Source organism: Aquarana catesbeiana, linkage group LG09 (genome assembly GCF_042186555.1).
Source record: "Aquarana catesbeiana isolate 2022-GZ linkage group LG09, ASM4218655v1, whole genome shotgun sequence".
In the NCBI taxonomy this organism is placed as follows: domain Eukaryota; kingdom Metazoa; phylum Chordata; class Amphibia; order Anura; family Ranidae; genus Aquarana; species Aquarana catesbeiana.
In genome coordinates, this window is record NC_133332.1 from 112,988,493 (window position 1) to 113,005,738 (window position 17,246).

General features: G+C 43.4%; 1 protein-coding gene across 2 annotated transcripts in view; it reads left to right on the top strand.

The window, feature by feature from the left end:
• Positions 1-17,246, top strand: part of DOCK11 (dedicator of cytokinesis 11) — a 525,243-nt gene that overhangs the window by 480,869 nt on the left and 27,128 nt on the right. For both annotated transcript variants that reach the window (XM_073599152.1, XM_073599153.1), the window contains 3 exons: positions 529-719; positions 2,274-2,374; positions 7,324-7,462. In XM_073599152.1, the coding sequence (XP_073455253.1) occupies positions 529-719; positions 2,274-2,374; positions 7,324-7,462 (431 nt within the window). The remainder of the gene's footprint in view (positions 1-528; positions 720-2,273; positions 2,375-7,323; positions 7,463-17,246) is intronic.

The following is a 17,246-nucleotide window of genomic DNA, read 5'->3' on the forward strand; positions in this document are numbered from 1 at the left end:
ATCCAGATAAAATTAATGCAATCCAGCATGTCTCTGTGGTCTTTGAAAACAGTGCATTTTCAATATCCCTATTTAGGCTTCAATCTAAGTATACTTTATTTGTTAAACAGATCTAGTCTATCCTGTCCTGTTGTAGTCAATATGTAACCTGTGAGACAATCATGCTCGAGGGTTCCATGTTTCTTGTTTTACTTTTACCTTCCTTTTGACTTTTCTTTCACAATTTTTTCTTGTCTAATATATAAATAAAAGGCTTTATGAAATTATTTGGGGACTTGGAAGTTCAAACATCAAATGCCATTTACCTCTTGCCCCATAGTGGTTGGAGAAGCTGTTGGAGAAAAAAAACATAATTAATAAAAGCAGCGACATTAAACTAATTTCAAAGAGTTGTGTTCAATGGTTTCACAAAGTAGTTTATTTTTGTTTTTCTACAACAAATAATTTCCAAACAAATGTATTGCACTTGAAGTCTAAAAAAATATTTATTGTATAAATCAGTTGATGTGCGTGATTTTTTTCCCCCAGCATCCAATTCTTTTCCATATGTAAAGAAGCGAATCCCAGTCATCTATGAGCATCAGGTGGATCTGAAGCCCATTGATGTGGCTATTGATGAGATAAAGGAGAAGACAGCGGATTTGCAGAAGATCTGCTCTACAGTTGATGTGGATATGATTCAGTTGCAGCTAAAGTTACAGGGTTGTGTATCTGTGCAGGTAACCATGTTTGCAATTACTTGAGCTTAACTTATTAAATCAATATAAGAATTACAGTAGGGTCGGCTCATAAAAGGTGCAGAAAAATTGACTCTATTCAGATGGGAGCTAGTTAAAGGAGCTGTGAAGACAGAAGGTTTTTTATCTTAATGTGTTCTATTCATTAAGATAAAAAGCCTTGTGTGTACAGCAGCCCCTCTTAGCCCCCCTAACACTTACCTGAGGTCCCCCTCTCTCAAAGTGATGTCCACGAGTCCCCTGGCCGTCCAAAATTCTCCTTGCTGATTGGCTGAGACACAGCAGCGGCGCCATTGGCTCCCGCTGCTGTCAATCAAAGTCAGTCAGCCAATCAGGGGAGAGAAGGGCCCCAACCTAGGGCAGGGCTGGGTTGGGGCTCCATGTTGAATGAACACAGGGAGCTGTGACTTGGCTCAGGTGCCGCTATAGCAAACTGCTTGCTGTTGGGGCACTGGACAAGAGGGAGGGGCCAGGATCACAGAAGAGGGACCCAAGAAGAAGAGGATCCGGGCTGCTTTGTGCAAATCCTATGCAATAAGACAGGTAAGTGCTTGTTATTTTTATAGGAAAAAAAACGAGCCTTCGCAATCACTTTAAGTCATTTGAAAAAGTTTTGGATGAATTTAGTTGCAGCAGGACCACTTATTTACTTATAAAACCATCCATTTGGAAAATGATCATATTGTTAGCTGTATGGCCAACATTAGACTGCAGTCAGAACATGTATGCACAATTACACTGGACCTTGGACTGTCATTTAATAATTGGTAGGTGCTGGAGATTTAAACTCTGACAATTTCTTATATGTCTTTGGAATGCTATTGATAACATATCTACACGTAAAGGATAACTGAACTGCACTATATCTATAAGGGATTGTTTACACTAGCAGCTGCATTAGAATGCAGCAGCTGTTGTGTGATGAAGAAGGCTGCAATGCTGATAATAGCGCATCGCACAGCAAATCATTTTTACCAAACTTTATTGAAATGTCATAAATTGACATTTCATTAACATCTATCAGCCGCAGCAGCAGTGTGATGCGGTGGATTGCTTTCCCTCGATTGTCGCTGAAAAAACAATATTGCATGCTGTAAGGCTTTTCAGCATACCCTCAATGCAGTCATGCGAACTGTCCGAATAGAAAAAAAGGCATTTGCTTTGTCTATGTTTTGGGAATAGGCAAGGCTGCTGAGAACAGTCCCAACGCACCTGGTGTAAATGAGCCCTAAAGCATAACTATACTGTACAGTTCTGCTATCAGTCCGTTCTCCTTTGGTACCACCCCCCTCCCCAAAGCAGTTACCTGGTACTGCTCATAGAAAATCGCTGGGAGCTGCCCAGCCTCCTTCTTGGAAGTCTTCTGTTGGGGTGAGGTTGGACTCTGCCTCTTCTTTGCATGGGCAAAAACTCTCCATGTATTCCATCCTGGGAGAAAAAATATGGGAGAAAGTTTCATACTTATAGATGTCTATGATATTTACTGATGCAAAGTTTTTATGTTTTGTTTTTTTTTGTTTTTTTTCCTATATATAGGTGAATGCTGGTCCTTTAGCATATGCTAGGGCATTCCTTGATGACAGCCGGTCCAGCAAACATCCCAGCAAAAAGGTCAAAGAGTTGAAAGACATATTTAAGTATGTATTTATCTAAGGAATGTATGTATCTAAGGAATACAGAACTTCAGTTTGATTGGGGCCTTTCGTGTATTACACAAATCATATTACAAAATTCTACAGCATTCTACCCTATTATCCAACAAAGAGCTGTTTCTAATATATAGCAAAGAGGTTCCATCTGTATACATTTTTCAAATATATGTGGACGTTGCACATTGGGAAGCTATATCTACTGTATATCGTGTGCTTCTCCTTTTTTACATGGTAGTAATACATAGGGTAATACATATGCATGCCATGCATCCCATAACCCTCGCCAAACCGCAGTGCAGCCCTCATTATAATGGTATTTCAAGTCCTTATCGTACCACCATAATGCAGTTGTTTCAGTAGAGAAGCATTGTATTTGCAGGTCAGAGTGGTAACTTCCATCCCTCTAGCTTGAGGTTAGTGTAGGCGCAGCAGCACATAAAGATGGTGTCACTCTGCTTTCTCCTCCCCATCAACGTGTTCCTTGTCAGTACATATTAATGAAACACATCTGACTGGCTCCTGGTGCAAGCCAGGGAATTACAAAAGCTCATATCAAATTCAGACACACTATTTACATTTAAAATATACTTTTCATAATTTTATAATGAATACTGTACATTGTTTTTTTATCTAGGTAGGTTTTTATTTGCATGTCTTTATTTAATATCTGACTTCAATTTTTAAGCAGTGGTTTGTTCTAATTGAATACAGATCCCTTGAAGCATGATCCACTTGTGAATAGCATTCACATTAATGTTTCCATTGTTTTTCACTGAGCCTGCTGTGATCTTGAAGTTACCTTCTAGCACATGTTGTAGTTGTGCCAGTGTAGGTATCTATTCTAGAAAGAGGATATAACTCATTGCTCAAGAATTATTGGATCAAAAATGTTCTGCCTCACTTTATGCAAGAAATATCCCTTCTGAGACCCAGTTTGTGTAGAGAATAGAAATCTTGCTGATTTGACAAAATCCACAGGTAGTTTAACTCTCAGAGAAGACATAAAAGCAGGACCCATTAAACACTATATTGCCAAAAGTATTGGGATGCCTGCCTTTACACGCACATGAGCTTTAATGGCATCCCAGTCTTAGTCCGTAGGGTTCAGTATTGAGTTGGCCCACCCTTTGCAGCTATAACAGCTTCAACTCTTCTGGGAAGGCTGCCCACAAGGTTTAGGAGTGTATCTATGGGAATGTTTGACCATTTTTCTAGAAGCGCATTTGTGAGGTCAGGCACTGATGTTGGACAATAAGGCCTGGCTTACAGTGTCTGCGCTAATTCATCCCAAAGGTGTTCTATCGGGTTGAGGTCAGTTCCTCCACCCCAAACTCACTCACCTATGTTTTTATGGACCTTGCTTTGTGCACTGGTCCAAATCATTTGGTGGAGGGGGGATTATGGTGTGGGGCTGTTTTTCAGGGTTTGGGCTTGGCCCCTTAGTTCCAGCGAAGGGACCTCTTAAGGCGTCAGCATGCCAAGACTTTTTGGACAATTTCATGCTCCCAACTTTGTGAGAACAGTTTTGGGATGGCCCCTTCCTGTTCCAAAATGACTGTGCACCAGTGCACAAAGGAAGGTCCATAAAGACGGTGAATTTTGGGTGGAGGAAGTTGACTGGCCTGCACAGAGCCCTGACCTCAACCCGATAGAACACCTTTGGGATGAATTAGAGCGGAGACTGTGAACCAGGCCTTCTCATCCAACATCAGTGCCTGAACTCACAAATGCACTTCTGGAAGAATGGTCAAACACTCCCATAGACACACTTCTAAACCTTGTGGACAGCCTTCCCAGAAGAGTTAAAGCTGTTATAGCTGCAAAGGATGGGCCAACTCAATATTGAACCCTACAGACTAAGACTGGGATGCCATTAAAGTTCATCTGTGTGTATGTAAAGAAAGGTGTCCCAATATTTTTAGCAACATGGTGTAGTTTATACCCCTTTTGAAATTTACAGGGGTGGGTTTTTTTGGTTTTTCTTGAAGGTAAAATGACACTTGGCATTTATGTTTTCCTGTTCTGCATTGTCTAGGATTAGACTGAGCAAAGAGACAAATCACACAACTCTGGAGGACCTCTGTAATCTAAGCAGGTGGATTATTGGTGTTTTTTAACCACTTAAGGACCGGAAGGATTTGCCCCCCTAATGACCAGGTCATTTTTTGCTATACACCACTGCGTCGCTTTAACAGACAACTGTGCGGTCGTGCGACGCTGTAACCAAACAAAATTGATGTCCTTTTTTTCCCACAAATAGAGCTTTCTTTTAGTGGTATTTGATCACCTCTGCAGTTTTTTAATTTTTGCGCTATAAACAAAGAGCGACAATTTTGAAAAAAAAAATTTTTTTTTTTTTACTTTTTTGCTATAATACATATCCAAAAAAATATATAAAAAACAAATTTCTTCATCAGTTTAGGCCGATATATATTCTTCTACCTATTTTTGGTAAAAAAAAATTACAATAGGCGTATATTGATTGGTTTGCGCAAAAGTTATCACATCTACATTATTACATTGATCAGTGCTATAAAAATGCAATGATCAATGTAAAAATGACACCGACAGGGAAGGGGTTAACAGTTGGGGGCGATCAAGGGGTTAACTATGTTCCCTAGGTGTGTTCTAACTGTGGGGGGGGCATGGGCTGCCAGGGATATGAGAGAGATCACTGTTTCTGATGACTGGCAATAGTAGATCTCTGTCATGTCCCCTGTCAGAACAGGGATCCACCTTGTTTACAAAGGCAGATCCCCGTTCTGCCTCTATACTAGGCGATTGTGGGTCGCCGGCGGACATCAAGTCCGCCCAACATGCAGGTACAGCTACGGTGATTCGCCCAGGAGGGCCAACTTGCCGCTGTATAACGACGGCGGCTGGTCGGCAAGTAGTTAAAGGAAAACTGGCATAAAGAAGTAGCAAGGTGGTCATTCATGACCACTGAACTTCTGAAAATAATTATCTGGGTCCCACTCTGATCCAAAGGCTTCAGTACTTTCTAAGTCATTAATCTGATACAAGAATTATGATTAGGAGCTCCAACTTTACCCTGACTACTCTGATCTACACAAATGCTCAGTTTCAATGTCTCAAAATATGCAACCTTAGTTGTTCCCTTTAAAACTTTTTTTTTCATTATGGATAAAGTAAAGGGGGGTTATAACCCCTGTCAGATTTTTTGCCATTTGTGTCTCATTGAGGAGATTTACCCTCACTTCCTGTCTCATAGCCAAAACAGGAAGTGAGAGGATATCCCTGCAAATTAAGGGAGCCCCTTGGGGCCCCCAGGTCACCAAAACTAGTATCCCCCTCTATTACTTTTCAGCGGACAACCCAAAATTTGGGATTTTCTTTCACTTTCGATGATAATGGTCAACAGGCCAAAAGAGGGCAAATCTCTCTAACGGGGGTACAGACAGCATTAAAAACCCAACCAAAGTTCTAATCCCTGTCTACTGTATCCAAAACCAAAAAAAAAGGTTTTGCCTTTAGTTACAGTCTAATGTTAAAAAAATGTAATACAATAAAACTTTATACACTAAAAGCCTGTCTTTTAGCAAGTTTTATCCACTTGCCTTTCAGAATATTTACCCTCCTTCATTACTGGGCCATTTTTTGCTTTTTGGCACTGCGTTACTTTAAGGCTAGGTTTACATCTAAGATAGATGTGGCTCGCAGCAGGGGTCCGGTGCGTCCCTGTTCTCCATTTCAGGGATGAATCAGGGCTGAATTTTTGCCTGATTTTGGCCCTGAAACGGAGCCAAAGACGCACAGGACTCCTGTGGAAGCTGCTCCGCAGCCGCCACGAAGATATATGAACCGGCTCCATAGAGAGCGGATCACAATCTCCTGTCATGCGAATTGGATGTGGGGAAACCTGCATCCAATTTGCATTAGTGTGAACCCAGCCTGGAACTGAGGGGAAATCAGTTCAGATGGGAAAAACAAAAACTGACGGCAGATATAACCCTCCCTTACTGTATCCCAAATGGAAACAAAAGGTTTTGCCTTTAGTGCCACTTTATATATTGACTCGCAACCTCTCAGCATTCAGCCTATATGTCTACAAGCAGATACAGGCCAGGGCGGAACACTCAAGAAATGTTACAGCAGAAACTTTGTACAGAGATTATCAGGATGCATAGAGTGGCAAGCCCACATTTACAAGTTCAGGAACGCCTGTTGAGGAGATATTGTCAATATTGTCATTGATGCATTTCAGAAGGACATGGAAAATAGGTATTTCACTCCACACCGATGACTGCCCTGGCAAGGTGCAGGAAGTATTGTTGTGATGGCCATAGAGTCAATGTGGCTGTGGTGGCAAAGAGTTGGTGGCCCTGTCACTACCTCAAAAGTGGAAGGAGCCAGCAAAGCACAATGGCCCTCTTTTAAAGTAAGGGTTTTACCTGGCTTTAGAGATTTGTTTGCACTTTAGAAGAAGTGGAGGGAAAATGCAGATCTTCACCACCAACTGAAAGCCAATTCTACTTCCTTAAAAAAGGAAAAGGTTATATTCTTCGGTCAAGAAATGTTCCCACTGGCCCATAAATCAGCCACAGGAAAAGAAGTAAGAACAAGAGGCCTTTGTTTTTGTAAACATCAGTGGGGAGGATGAGTTGAGAATACATATTTATTCAAGTACAGTGCTTAAAATCCAGGAAACATGGGAACAGAGTAACTAATATAACATAGGGGTAACATGAAGTATTACTGTGTGCATCAACAGTCTACCGTAAGTACTTTCATAATGGAAAGTCATAAGTTTGGTTAAAGTATTGACTTAGACCTGAGAAATAAATTATTTGTCAGGTCGACAGAGTTTTTCTTGAGATCAAAAGCAGATATTATTGTAAACAAAACACTGAATGTTAGCTTGAACAGAATTTGTATTAATCAAAATTGTTTTCTCTTTTCCTATCTCCCTGTAGGCAGTTTATACACGCATGTGGCACTGCATTAGATATAAACGAGCAGCTCATTAAAGAGGACCAGTTTGAATATCATGAAGGATTAAAGGCAAACTTTAGGGATATGGTGAAGGAACTTTCGGACATTATTCATGAGCCAGTAAGTACATTCAATTCTGCACTAACCTCTAACAAGCTTATTCAACTGAACATTATGAGAAGTTTCAATGAAGTTCAAATTACAGCAAGTTGGACCAAATGCCCCAGTCCAATCCCTGATCCAAACACCTCAGTCCCATCCCTGATCCAGTGTCTGGTGCGACAAGGGACATTGCTAGGATTTTGAAAGACATTTCACTTATGCACCCCCTGTCTACAGCTCAACTCTGCACCACCTTATTGATCCTTACAAAAGATGCATCTGGCATAGAACTATTAAAGCCCTGTCACACTGAAAGTGCCTGAGCATCGGCTGCTATTCGGCCGCTAGTGGGGCGGTTTCGACCCCTGCTAGCGGCAGAAAGAGGGTTAAAACCACCTGCAAAAAGCCACTGCAACGACGCTTTGCCGGCGCTGCCCATTGATTTCAATGGGCAGGGGCGCTTTAGGAGCGGTGTATTCACCGCTCCTACAGCGCTGCAAAGAAGCTGCTTGTAGGACTTTTAGTGACGCCCTGTCAGAGCAGCGCCCCAGTGAGAAAGCTCTTGGGCTTTCACACTGGAATTGCAGGTGAGGCTTTTTTCAGGCGCTATACAGCCGCTATTTTTAGCGCTAAAGTGCCTGAAAAACTCAGTGTGAAAGGGGTCTTAGTCAGGTGTTTTTATTTTTCAATACAGTGCAGTGTGCACAGTATGCTGGCTAGCATATATGCCTGTCTTAGACTTCGTTCACACATAATGTACTGCAGTGTACGGCCGTGCGAGACCATGTTCACCCACATGGGGATGCACAGGTTTTCCAGGCATCCCTGTGCAGGCAGTCCCATTCATGTCAATGGAGAATGTGAATTGAGACATGACACAGCTGCTGTGATTACATGTCCCTGAACAAACACTCATCACATTGTGCATTCAGAGCCATGCATCCACACCAGCGCAGATGTTATGTGCATTTGCAGTGTGTCTCAGAGCAAAAAAATGCAACATTATGTACCTTTTTTAAATGAAATGATGTAAACTAGGCTCACAGAAACATGACCATTTTTCTTAAATACGCGCTTGTTCTACATTCATATTGTGCTTAAAATATGCACCTGACTACATATGGTGTAAACGAGCCCTAAAAGGGTTGAAATATAACTAAAGACAAAACTTTTTTTTCATTTTGGATAAAGTGGAGGGGTATTAGAACACTTGTCAGTTTTTATTGCTGTCTGTGGCCTCCATTAAGGAGGTTCACCCTCTCTATTTACCCTGTTTACTATTATCATTAAACGTGAAAGTAAAAGAAAGTCCCACAGTTTAGGTTGTCCCCAGAAAAGGATTAGAGGGGAAATCTTCCAATGGGGACACTAGTTCTGGTGATCTGGGGGTCCCCAAGGAATTCCTTTAACTTGCAGGGAATTCCTCTCACTTCCTGTTTGGCAATGGGACTGGTAAAGGGAAATCTCTGCAATAAGACGGTGATGGTGAAAAAAAAATCTAATAGGTTAACCCTGCCTTTCTCTATCTGAAATGAAAAAAAAGTTTTGATTGTAGTTCTACTTTAATTACTACTAAAGCAATACAGACACTGCACATTTTCTCATCAGCTGATTATAATGAACCAGTCTCCCCCATTTAGAATCACTCTGTACAGAACATGGTCAAACAAATAGCTATTCCTTCAGAGCAGAAACAGGAATTAAACCCACTGATTTATCTATTTTCTAAGTCCGTTACATTTAAGGCATGCTGTAAATCAGGGGTGTCCAACCTGTGTCCCATGGACCACATGAGGCCCAAGTTGGCTATGAATGCAGCCCAACAAAATCATACACATACTTAAAAAAGGTTGATTTTTGGGGGGAATTTTTTGTAAAAATGCGTTTACACGAATTGAACACATGCGGCCGAAGAAAAATGTTACAGTGTCTCTTTACTGGACTTTTATAAGTTTTATCTTCCCAAAGAAAAATATCCTACTCTTCACAATCATAACTTATTCATGTCATCAGTGTTCGGCAGCACCTATATTTGTGAGCAACTATTTTCAAGGACAAGGCACACAAAGGGTAAAATTAGAACCAAAATATCTGATGAACACCTTGAAAATTCATTGAGAATTCCATCCATCGAACCAGATATTGATGCCTTAGTTTATCAAAAACAGTGTCAAATATCACACTAATTTTATGTTGCCCGCTTTTATTTTAATAATACTATCCTTATTGTTAGTGTATTTTATGTGTGGCCCAAGACAGTTCCTCTTCTTTCAATGTGGCCCAGGAATGTCAAAAAGGTTGGACACCGCTGCTGTACATTATAACTGTACAGTTAATAGTCTGCTTTGGTATTAAACCCCAAATCAAATATTTATTAAATTGCAGCTCGACAGTTCTTAGATATGGTGGCTGAAATAGTTTTTTTTGGGCTTTTTTCCCTTTATTTTCACCTGGTGATCCAGCTAGTAATTTTGTTATTTTTCAGCTTATTTTAAAGTATAACTAAAAAAGGTAAAACCTTTTTTTCTTTTGGTTTTGGATACAGTGGAAGAGGGTTTATACCAGCTATTGAGTATATATTGTTGCCTGTGCCCCCATTAGGGAGATTCACCCTCTCCATTTGTCCTGTTTAAAGTGGTTGTAAACCTAGTTACACCACTTTTACCTACAGGCAAGTCTATAATAAGGCTTACCTGTAGGTACTGGAACTATCTTCTAAACCTGCACGGTTTAGGAGATGTTTACCATATACACTTGTGCCAACGTCATTGGCGAATGTGCACTGAAGAAAGGCCCATTTCTAAGGGTCTCGTGCCGTGACTGGCGCCTCCCGTGCGCATGCGCTGGAGTGAATCCACAGCCCCGGAAAGAAGAGGGGTGAAGATAGATGCGGTCACCAGCGGGGACATCGTGGGCTTCGTTTGCAGGTAAGTGGTACATAATGGGCTAGTATGCGATACATACTAGCCCATTATGCTTTTACTTTGCAGGGGAAAAAAGAGAAAGTAAAACCCATCAGGGTTTACTTCCTCTTTAATGTTATAACTGAAAAAAAGGAAAAATAAATTCCAAATTTTGTATTGTCCCCAAAATACGGAAAAGAGGAGAAATCTTCTAAATGGGACACTATTTCTGGTGGAATTACCTCATTTGGAGGCATTTCCTTTGTGTTGACTAAGGGACAGGAAGTAAAGGTATGGCAAAAATAAACTGAAAGGGGTTAAAGCCCTCCCTTGCTCTGTCCAAAATGGAAAAAAGTTTTGCCTTAAGTTTCACATTAACAGACCAAGCCACCCAGACAAAGTAGCAGTTAGAGGATCTATACAAACCATTTAACATTGCTTATAATGGTCAGCTTTTTTAATTTATGTAAAACCCAAAAGGTAAAAAATGTTTGCTGTATCTGCTTATAATATAATAATGTGTGTTGCACTGTAATAAACTTACATAGAGTAAACAAAATTATCATCAGAAAACAGCGTACAAAAGTTCACAATAACAAAAGGGTATGGGTCCCCTTTAAAAACAAAAAGATCCACAGTTAATGAAAGATAAACTCCCTACCCTGACCACCCACCCTAATCTCGAATCCATCCTCTCCCGTTTCTTAGCTTTCTCTGAGCTTCGAGTCAACCCCCACAAGACCACTGCCTTGAACATTTCTTTACCACCCTCTTTGGTGACACAGCTGCAAGCTTTTTTCCCATATCACTGGAACTCCTCCTCCCTGGATTACCTTGGCATCAAGCTGACTTCCCATTACTCATCCCTTTTTGCCACCAATTACTATCCCCTGCTACGATCACTTATGTCCTTAATGCAGTCCTGGCGGTTTCCTTCTCTGCCTGGATAGGCCTCATCCATTCAGTCAAGATGACTATCCTTCCCAAAGTCCTTTATTATTTTGGTACCCTCCCAGTCCATGTTCCTTCCTTTTTTCTACATTTATTGCAGAATAAGATTCTATCCTTTATCTGGGCTTTTCAGCGTCCTCGAGTAGCATTTTCCACCCTTTATAGACAGACTGCGAGGAGGTCTAGGAGTCCCTAATTTAGCCAAGTACTATCTGGCGGCCCAGATCTCCCAGTTACCTTACTTACTAACCTTACTCCATGCAGCCTCTGACATGCCATTGTGGTTGCTCCTCGAACTCACCAATAGCGCCCCCACTCCCCCCTCGGCCCTACTGTGGCTTCCTCGCAAGCTGTGCCCCACCTCTCTTAGCCCACTTATGCGTCATAGCTTAAAACTCTGGAACTCTGTGCGCTACTCAAGTAACCTTATGTCCCCCTCTCTACTACTCCTCCCTCTTCTCAATAACCACCTGTTCCCGCCGGGCCTGAACCAACTGGACTCTTTTTTTTGTTGGTCCACCCATAGCTTCACTGCGGTCCGACATTTCCTCTCGTCCCGCACTCCCCCCTCCTGGTCTTCCTTCCAAGATACCCATGAGGCACCCTTGGAATTCTATCGTTATGCTCAAAAAGGCCATTGGGTTTCCTCCTTTTCAAAGATATTTTTTGAACACCCATGCCTCCACTCCCCCGGTGCCCCAGGTGATATATCGAAGATCTACTCTTCTGTAAATGCTGTTGATTTGCCTGGGGCCGCGTCCTTTAAGGTGCGGTAGTAACAGGACCTGGAGACCCCTATTGAACCAGAGGACTAGAACGAGGCTTGGTCTTCTGTGGCTAGGTCCTCCTTCAACACAGCTACTCTAGAAGCTGCATACAAAGTCCTTCTACGATGGTATTGTGATTGCGAGGATTGCAAGTTCGAACCCATCCTATAGCGACCGATGCTTTAGAGGGTGTGGCCAACAGCGCAATGTAGTACACATTTGGTGGGCTTGTCCTCGCCTCATAGGGTTTTGGTCCAGGGTGTTTGGACTCCTACATTCCATATTTCACACACCCATACGCAGAGATGCTAAAATCGCCTTGTTGCACTGCCCAATTCGGTGCTTGTTCTCATACCAACAAAAACTGGCATCTTATTTGTTCATTGCAACCAAAAGGGTTATAGCCAGAGCATGGAAGAGACCCTCTGTTCCGTTTGCAATGGTGAAGAAGAGCTCCTAACCAATCTTATGATCAACGAGAAAAGGTTGAGCATTTTAAATGATTCTCACTCTAAATTCCTTAAAGTACGGTCACCATGGTGTTCCTATGCTGTTCCCACTTTGTACCTGAGAAGTCTGGGCCTCTCCTGAGAGCAGACCTGCCACCTCCCCCTCCTGCAGGAATTCCCCTCTTCCCCCCTCCCCCTCTTTTTTTTTCTTATTCTTTCTTCCCTTCTTTCCTGATCCTTATTTCCTTATCTCTTTCCTTTTCTTTTTCCTTCTTTTTACAACCAGGGATTGTGCCTGGGGCCGCCCTTGGTCTTCCTTGCCTTAAGGTGACCCAGAATCCCCAGATTTAGGGCTACCTTCAGTTGACAAGCGGCCACTGCCGAACGTTCCCCCTAACTTGTACTTGTACACACAACTCCCTGCGCTGATACTTTGTGCACCTGCATCTAGGGCCCCAGTTAATTGGCCCCCATGCTCAGGAATTTATGTTGAATCTGTTTTATTAAGTTTCAAGCATTTTTAAACAACAATGAATAACCATAAGCAAGATATATCATATTTCCGTTGAATGAACAACTGTAATTTAGGATTGGAAGGACATTAAAAGAACACGTATCACATAAGCATAGTCATGTTGATATCATCAAAGTGTATAGAAATAAACCAAGTAATGGTAACTCAAGTAACCAGTAGACCACTTTAAACAATGGTGTAGAAAACAGAAAAAAACAAGGCTCAACACATATGGCCTGAGAGTGTGGTGAATCTACCGGTAAGATTACTCTAATCTTAAAAAGGTAGAAAGGGCAGAGAAACATGGAAAGAGAGAAAGAAATTAAAAAAAAAAAAAGGGGGGGGGGGGTATAAGAGAGAAAGGGAAGAGGGGGGAAACAGGCCCCCTAGCAACCAGTGATGCTGACAGTGGGTGGAGTCTGATGGAGAAGCTGAGACACTAATCATACAAGTTGATTGACAGCAGCCAGTGGGTTGGTTTTACAGCCAATAGTAAGTTGTCTGTTGGCTATGTATCCACCCATTGCATGCTGTTAATCACAAGGGAAGCAGACCTGATGCAACTAGTGTTTCTGAATCATCAGGCTTTGCTCACCCAGCTACAAGATTCCTTGGCTACTGCGCTGTCTGTGTGACAGCTGCAGGGGCGGCTGTTTTGCTTGCGTCTAGTAAGGTCAATTTGCGGTAAAAGCCAAGGAAGCTTAGACCTCTGTTGTGTATTAAACTGTTTAGTAAACAGAAAAACTACATATAGAATTGCAGGAAACACAACTCACAGCATACAAAGTATAACAAAATATGTACAATATTCACAACCAGCTACTCAACTTGGAGATGGAATCAAAATGCTTTTTTGCTCAGAGTCCGACTGCTTTCTCCGAAGTCCTCCCGCTTCCAGCACAAATTGCTCCTTTGTCTCCAAAAAAAAATTGTGTCCTTTGTCTGACCACATGCCTATTCAAAGCCCTCCCCTCCCCCTAACTTTGTGTACATCATATCATGTAAAGAGCTTCCTCTGCTTAGCTCATAAACCAGTCAGACTGGTTCATTTGCATATCAATAGGGGGAGCCTTAACGTCTTAAAACAGCACATGGTCTCAAATCTAACTGTGCTATAAAATCACCCAAAAATATCCATAGCAACACATTCCACCTCTTGATTTTATAGCATGATAGTTGAGAAATTGAAACTTAGCAATTCTCAGCAGCTTTACAATCTTTGTCCAGGAAAGGGCATATTCAACCCCCCAGATTGTAAATGGGAGGAAATAGTTCCCTTTCGACCCCTGTATGTTCTGGGTAATCAGACCTTTGTCCCTGGAAAGCTGCAACATTCCTTACAGCGGAGTTGGCAATGTCTTTGATAGTTTGTGTAATGCAAATGGAAGGAAAAATGCCAGATTAAAGTCCCTTGCCCTCCTGGTCATAAGAAAATGCTCAGATTAAAGTCCACTCCAATTCAGCCATCATCAGGAAATCATCTGCATCTTTCTCAGGCTCTCATCTGATCTTCTGGTCTGCCTCATCCCATCTGGCCTGGCCATCATCTCTGCCTTGTCAGGTCACCTTGTCAGGTGACAGATGCACTCTGTAGGAGTCGGAAGTGCACCGCTAAGGTAGTGGACCCTAGGACTGACTGCTGCGGATTGAACCCTGGAAGGTTCAGGAAGCAGGTCTACAGGATAACTAACATGGATCCCAGTGGGAGCTAGAGCATAGATTCCCCAGGGCGTGGCATCTAAGAGCCAGCAGGTGTTCACCAGAGCCTTTAGTGGTGAGGATGGACTGTGCTGCAGTCTGGCTCCAGGTCACGGCCCCCAGGGTCTCACAGTTCACGCTCACCGTAGACTACAGGAGAAGAGGAAGGAGGCAGCAGGCTGAAATGACAGGGAAGTAAGGGGTAAGTCAAAGGTCAGGGCGACTAGCAGACAAGGATAAACATAACACGCCAAAGGTCTGGGTAACAAGCAGACAGGGAGAGTCGAGAACAGGCCAAAGTCGGTAACAGGAATCAGACGTAGGAAACACAGCAAGTACACACGGAGGCTAACACACAATGGTTGATCAGCACTGCTGGCTTGCAGTGCACAGGTTAATATAGGGTTCCCTGATAGGGCCTGGGGTGGGGCCATGCTAGAGGTGATGTTATAAAACCAGTCAGGTGAGAGGCAGCTGGTCTTTAGAGATGAACACATGGAGACAGGTAAGCTGACAGAGAAAACTCTATTGCATAACCATGACAGTACCCCCCCCCCTCTTATGAGGCCTCCCTCTCCCCCGTCTGGGCCCTGGCTTAAAGGGAAACTCCAGATGAAACCTCCTCAATAGATGAAGCGCAAAGATCTCAGATGCAGTCTCCTCAGGACCAAACCCTTCCCAATGTACGCGGTACTGAAGAATGCCTCTACGGCGCCGGGAATCAAGAACTTGACTAACCTCGTACTTAAGATTATCCTCAGAGACCGAAACCGAGGTAGGGAGAGGACGAGAGGACTTATTGAGGGCTAAAGGCTTCTTAGGAATGGGTAAAGGCATAAGAAGACCATCAGGAGTCTGAGCAGGGTCCCTCAGACCCTTAAAGATGAGCTGGACATCCAACACAGGATCATCAGACTGGGCAGAAGTCAGTGGATTCCTGAGACCAGGTTGGTTAGAAAGTGATGTGTCACAGAAGTCAAGCTGGATAGCTTCACTGGGCATAGGCTGAACTGGTGCAGGTAAATGACCATGCAAACTGGAGTGAATGATCGGCTCCAGTTCACAGGTGGGCTCCTCATCCAGAGTGCCACATGACCCAGAGAGTGCCTCAGCCCAACTATTGCAGGAGACATTCCAGAAATTGCTATATGCAGCGGGAAGAGCAGAAGATACTGGGATGGTGGCAACAGGAAGTTTCTCTTTTGGGGTAACCTTGAGTAGGCAGGAAGAGGAACAGGAGGAACCCCTAGCAAGGATCCGTCCAGCAGTCCAGTCAATGTGTGGGGAATGGAACCGTAACCAAGGAAGACCTAATATGATAGGAGATGAAGCTTTAGGTAAGACAAGGAAGGATATCCACTCCTGGTGGAGTGTCCCTACCGACATCTTAACAGGGAGGGTCTGGAAGCGGATAGGACCCCCTGGGAGAACAGTACCATCAATCGCCAAGACCACCAATGGCGTTGAAAGGGGCAAAAGGGTAAGTCTCATGGAAGATGCAGTTTCCCAATCCATGAAATTGCCAGTGGCTCTGGAATCCAGGTGTGCCGAGACCGAACGAGGGGAAGCGCCGACATGAAGGAACACAGAAAGAAGAAGACGAGAAGGTGAAGGTGATACTTCAGGGTCTAATACTCCACCTTCCAGATATATTAGCCCCGATCGTTTTTCCAGGTGAAGAGAACAAGTGTCACGAAAATGACCTTTGGCCCCACAATAAAGGCACAGGCCCAGAGTTCTGCACCTAGCGCGTTCTTCAGGATACAACGTCCAGCCCAGCTGCATAGGTTCCTCAGCGGGCAGGGGGTGCTCCTCGGATCGAAGAGAAGGGACTGTGAGCTCAAGCTGCCTAAGGAACGGGGAGTGCTGGCGTCTTTTTTCCAGGGCCCTCTCCTGAAAGCGAATATCGATCTGGTTACACAAGGTGATGACACCGTCCAGATCAGCAGGAAGGGATCTTCCTGCTAATTCATCCTTCACTCTATCAGAGAGGCCATGTAAAAAGGTTGCAACTAGGGCCTCATTATTCCAGCTCAAATCAGGTGTGAGGATACGGAACTGAAGAGCATACTGTCCCACAGAAGCGGACTCTTGACGGAGACGTAAAAGAGCACTAGCTGCTGAGGAGACACGACCCGGTTCCTCGAAGATATTCCGAAAAAGTTTCAAGAAATCAGACAGGCTAGAAACCACTGGATCATTCAGTTCCCACAGAGGGGCAGCCCAAGCTAGCGCCTTGCCTGACAGGAGGGATATAATATAGGCTACTTTCGCCCGATCGGACAGGAAGTTTTGGGGCTGAAGTTCAAAATGAATCGTGCACTGGCTAAGGAACCCCCTGCAGGCCTTGGAGACCCCAGAGAAACGGGCCGGAGCTGGCAGTTCTAATGAATGTGTGGCTGCGACTGGTGTGATAGGTGCAGCAGCAGATAGCGGTTGAGGTTGTTGAACCGGGGGTCCTAATGAGGCCTGAACCTGTTCAAAACGGGATGCCAAATCCTGAAGGAATCGCATCACTTG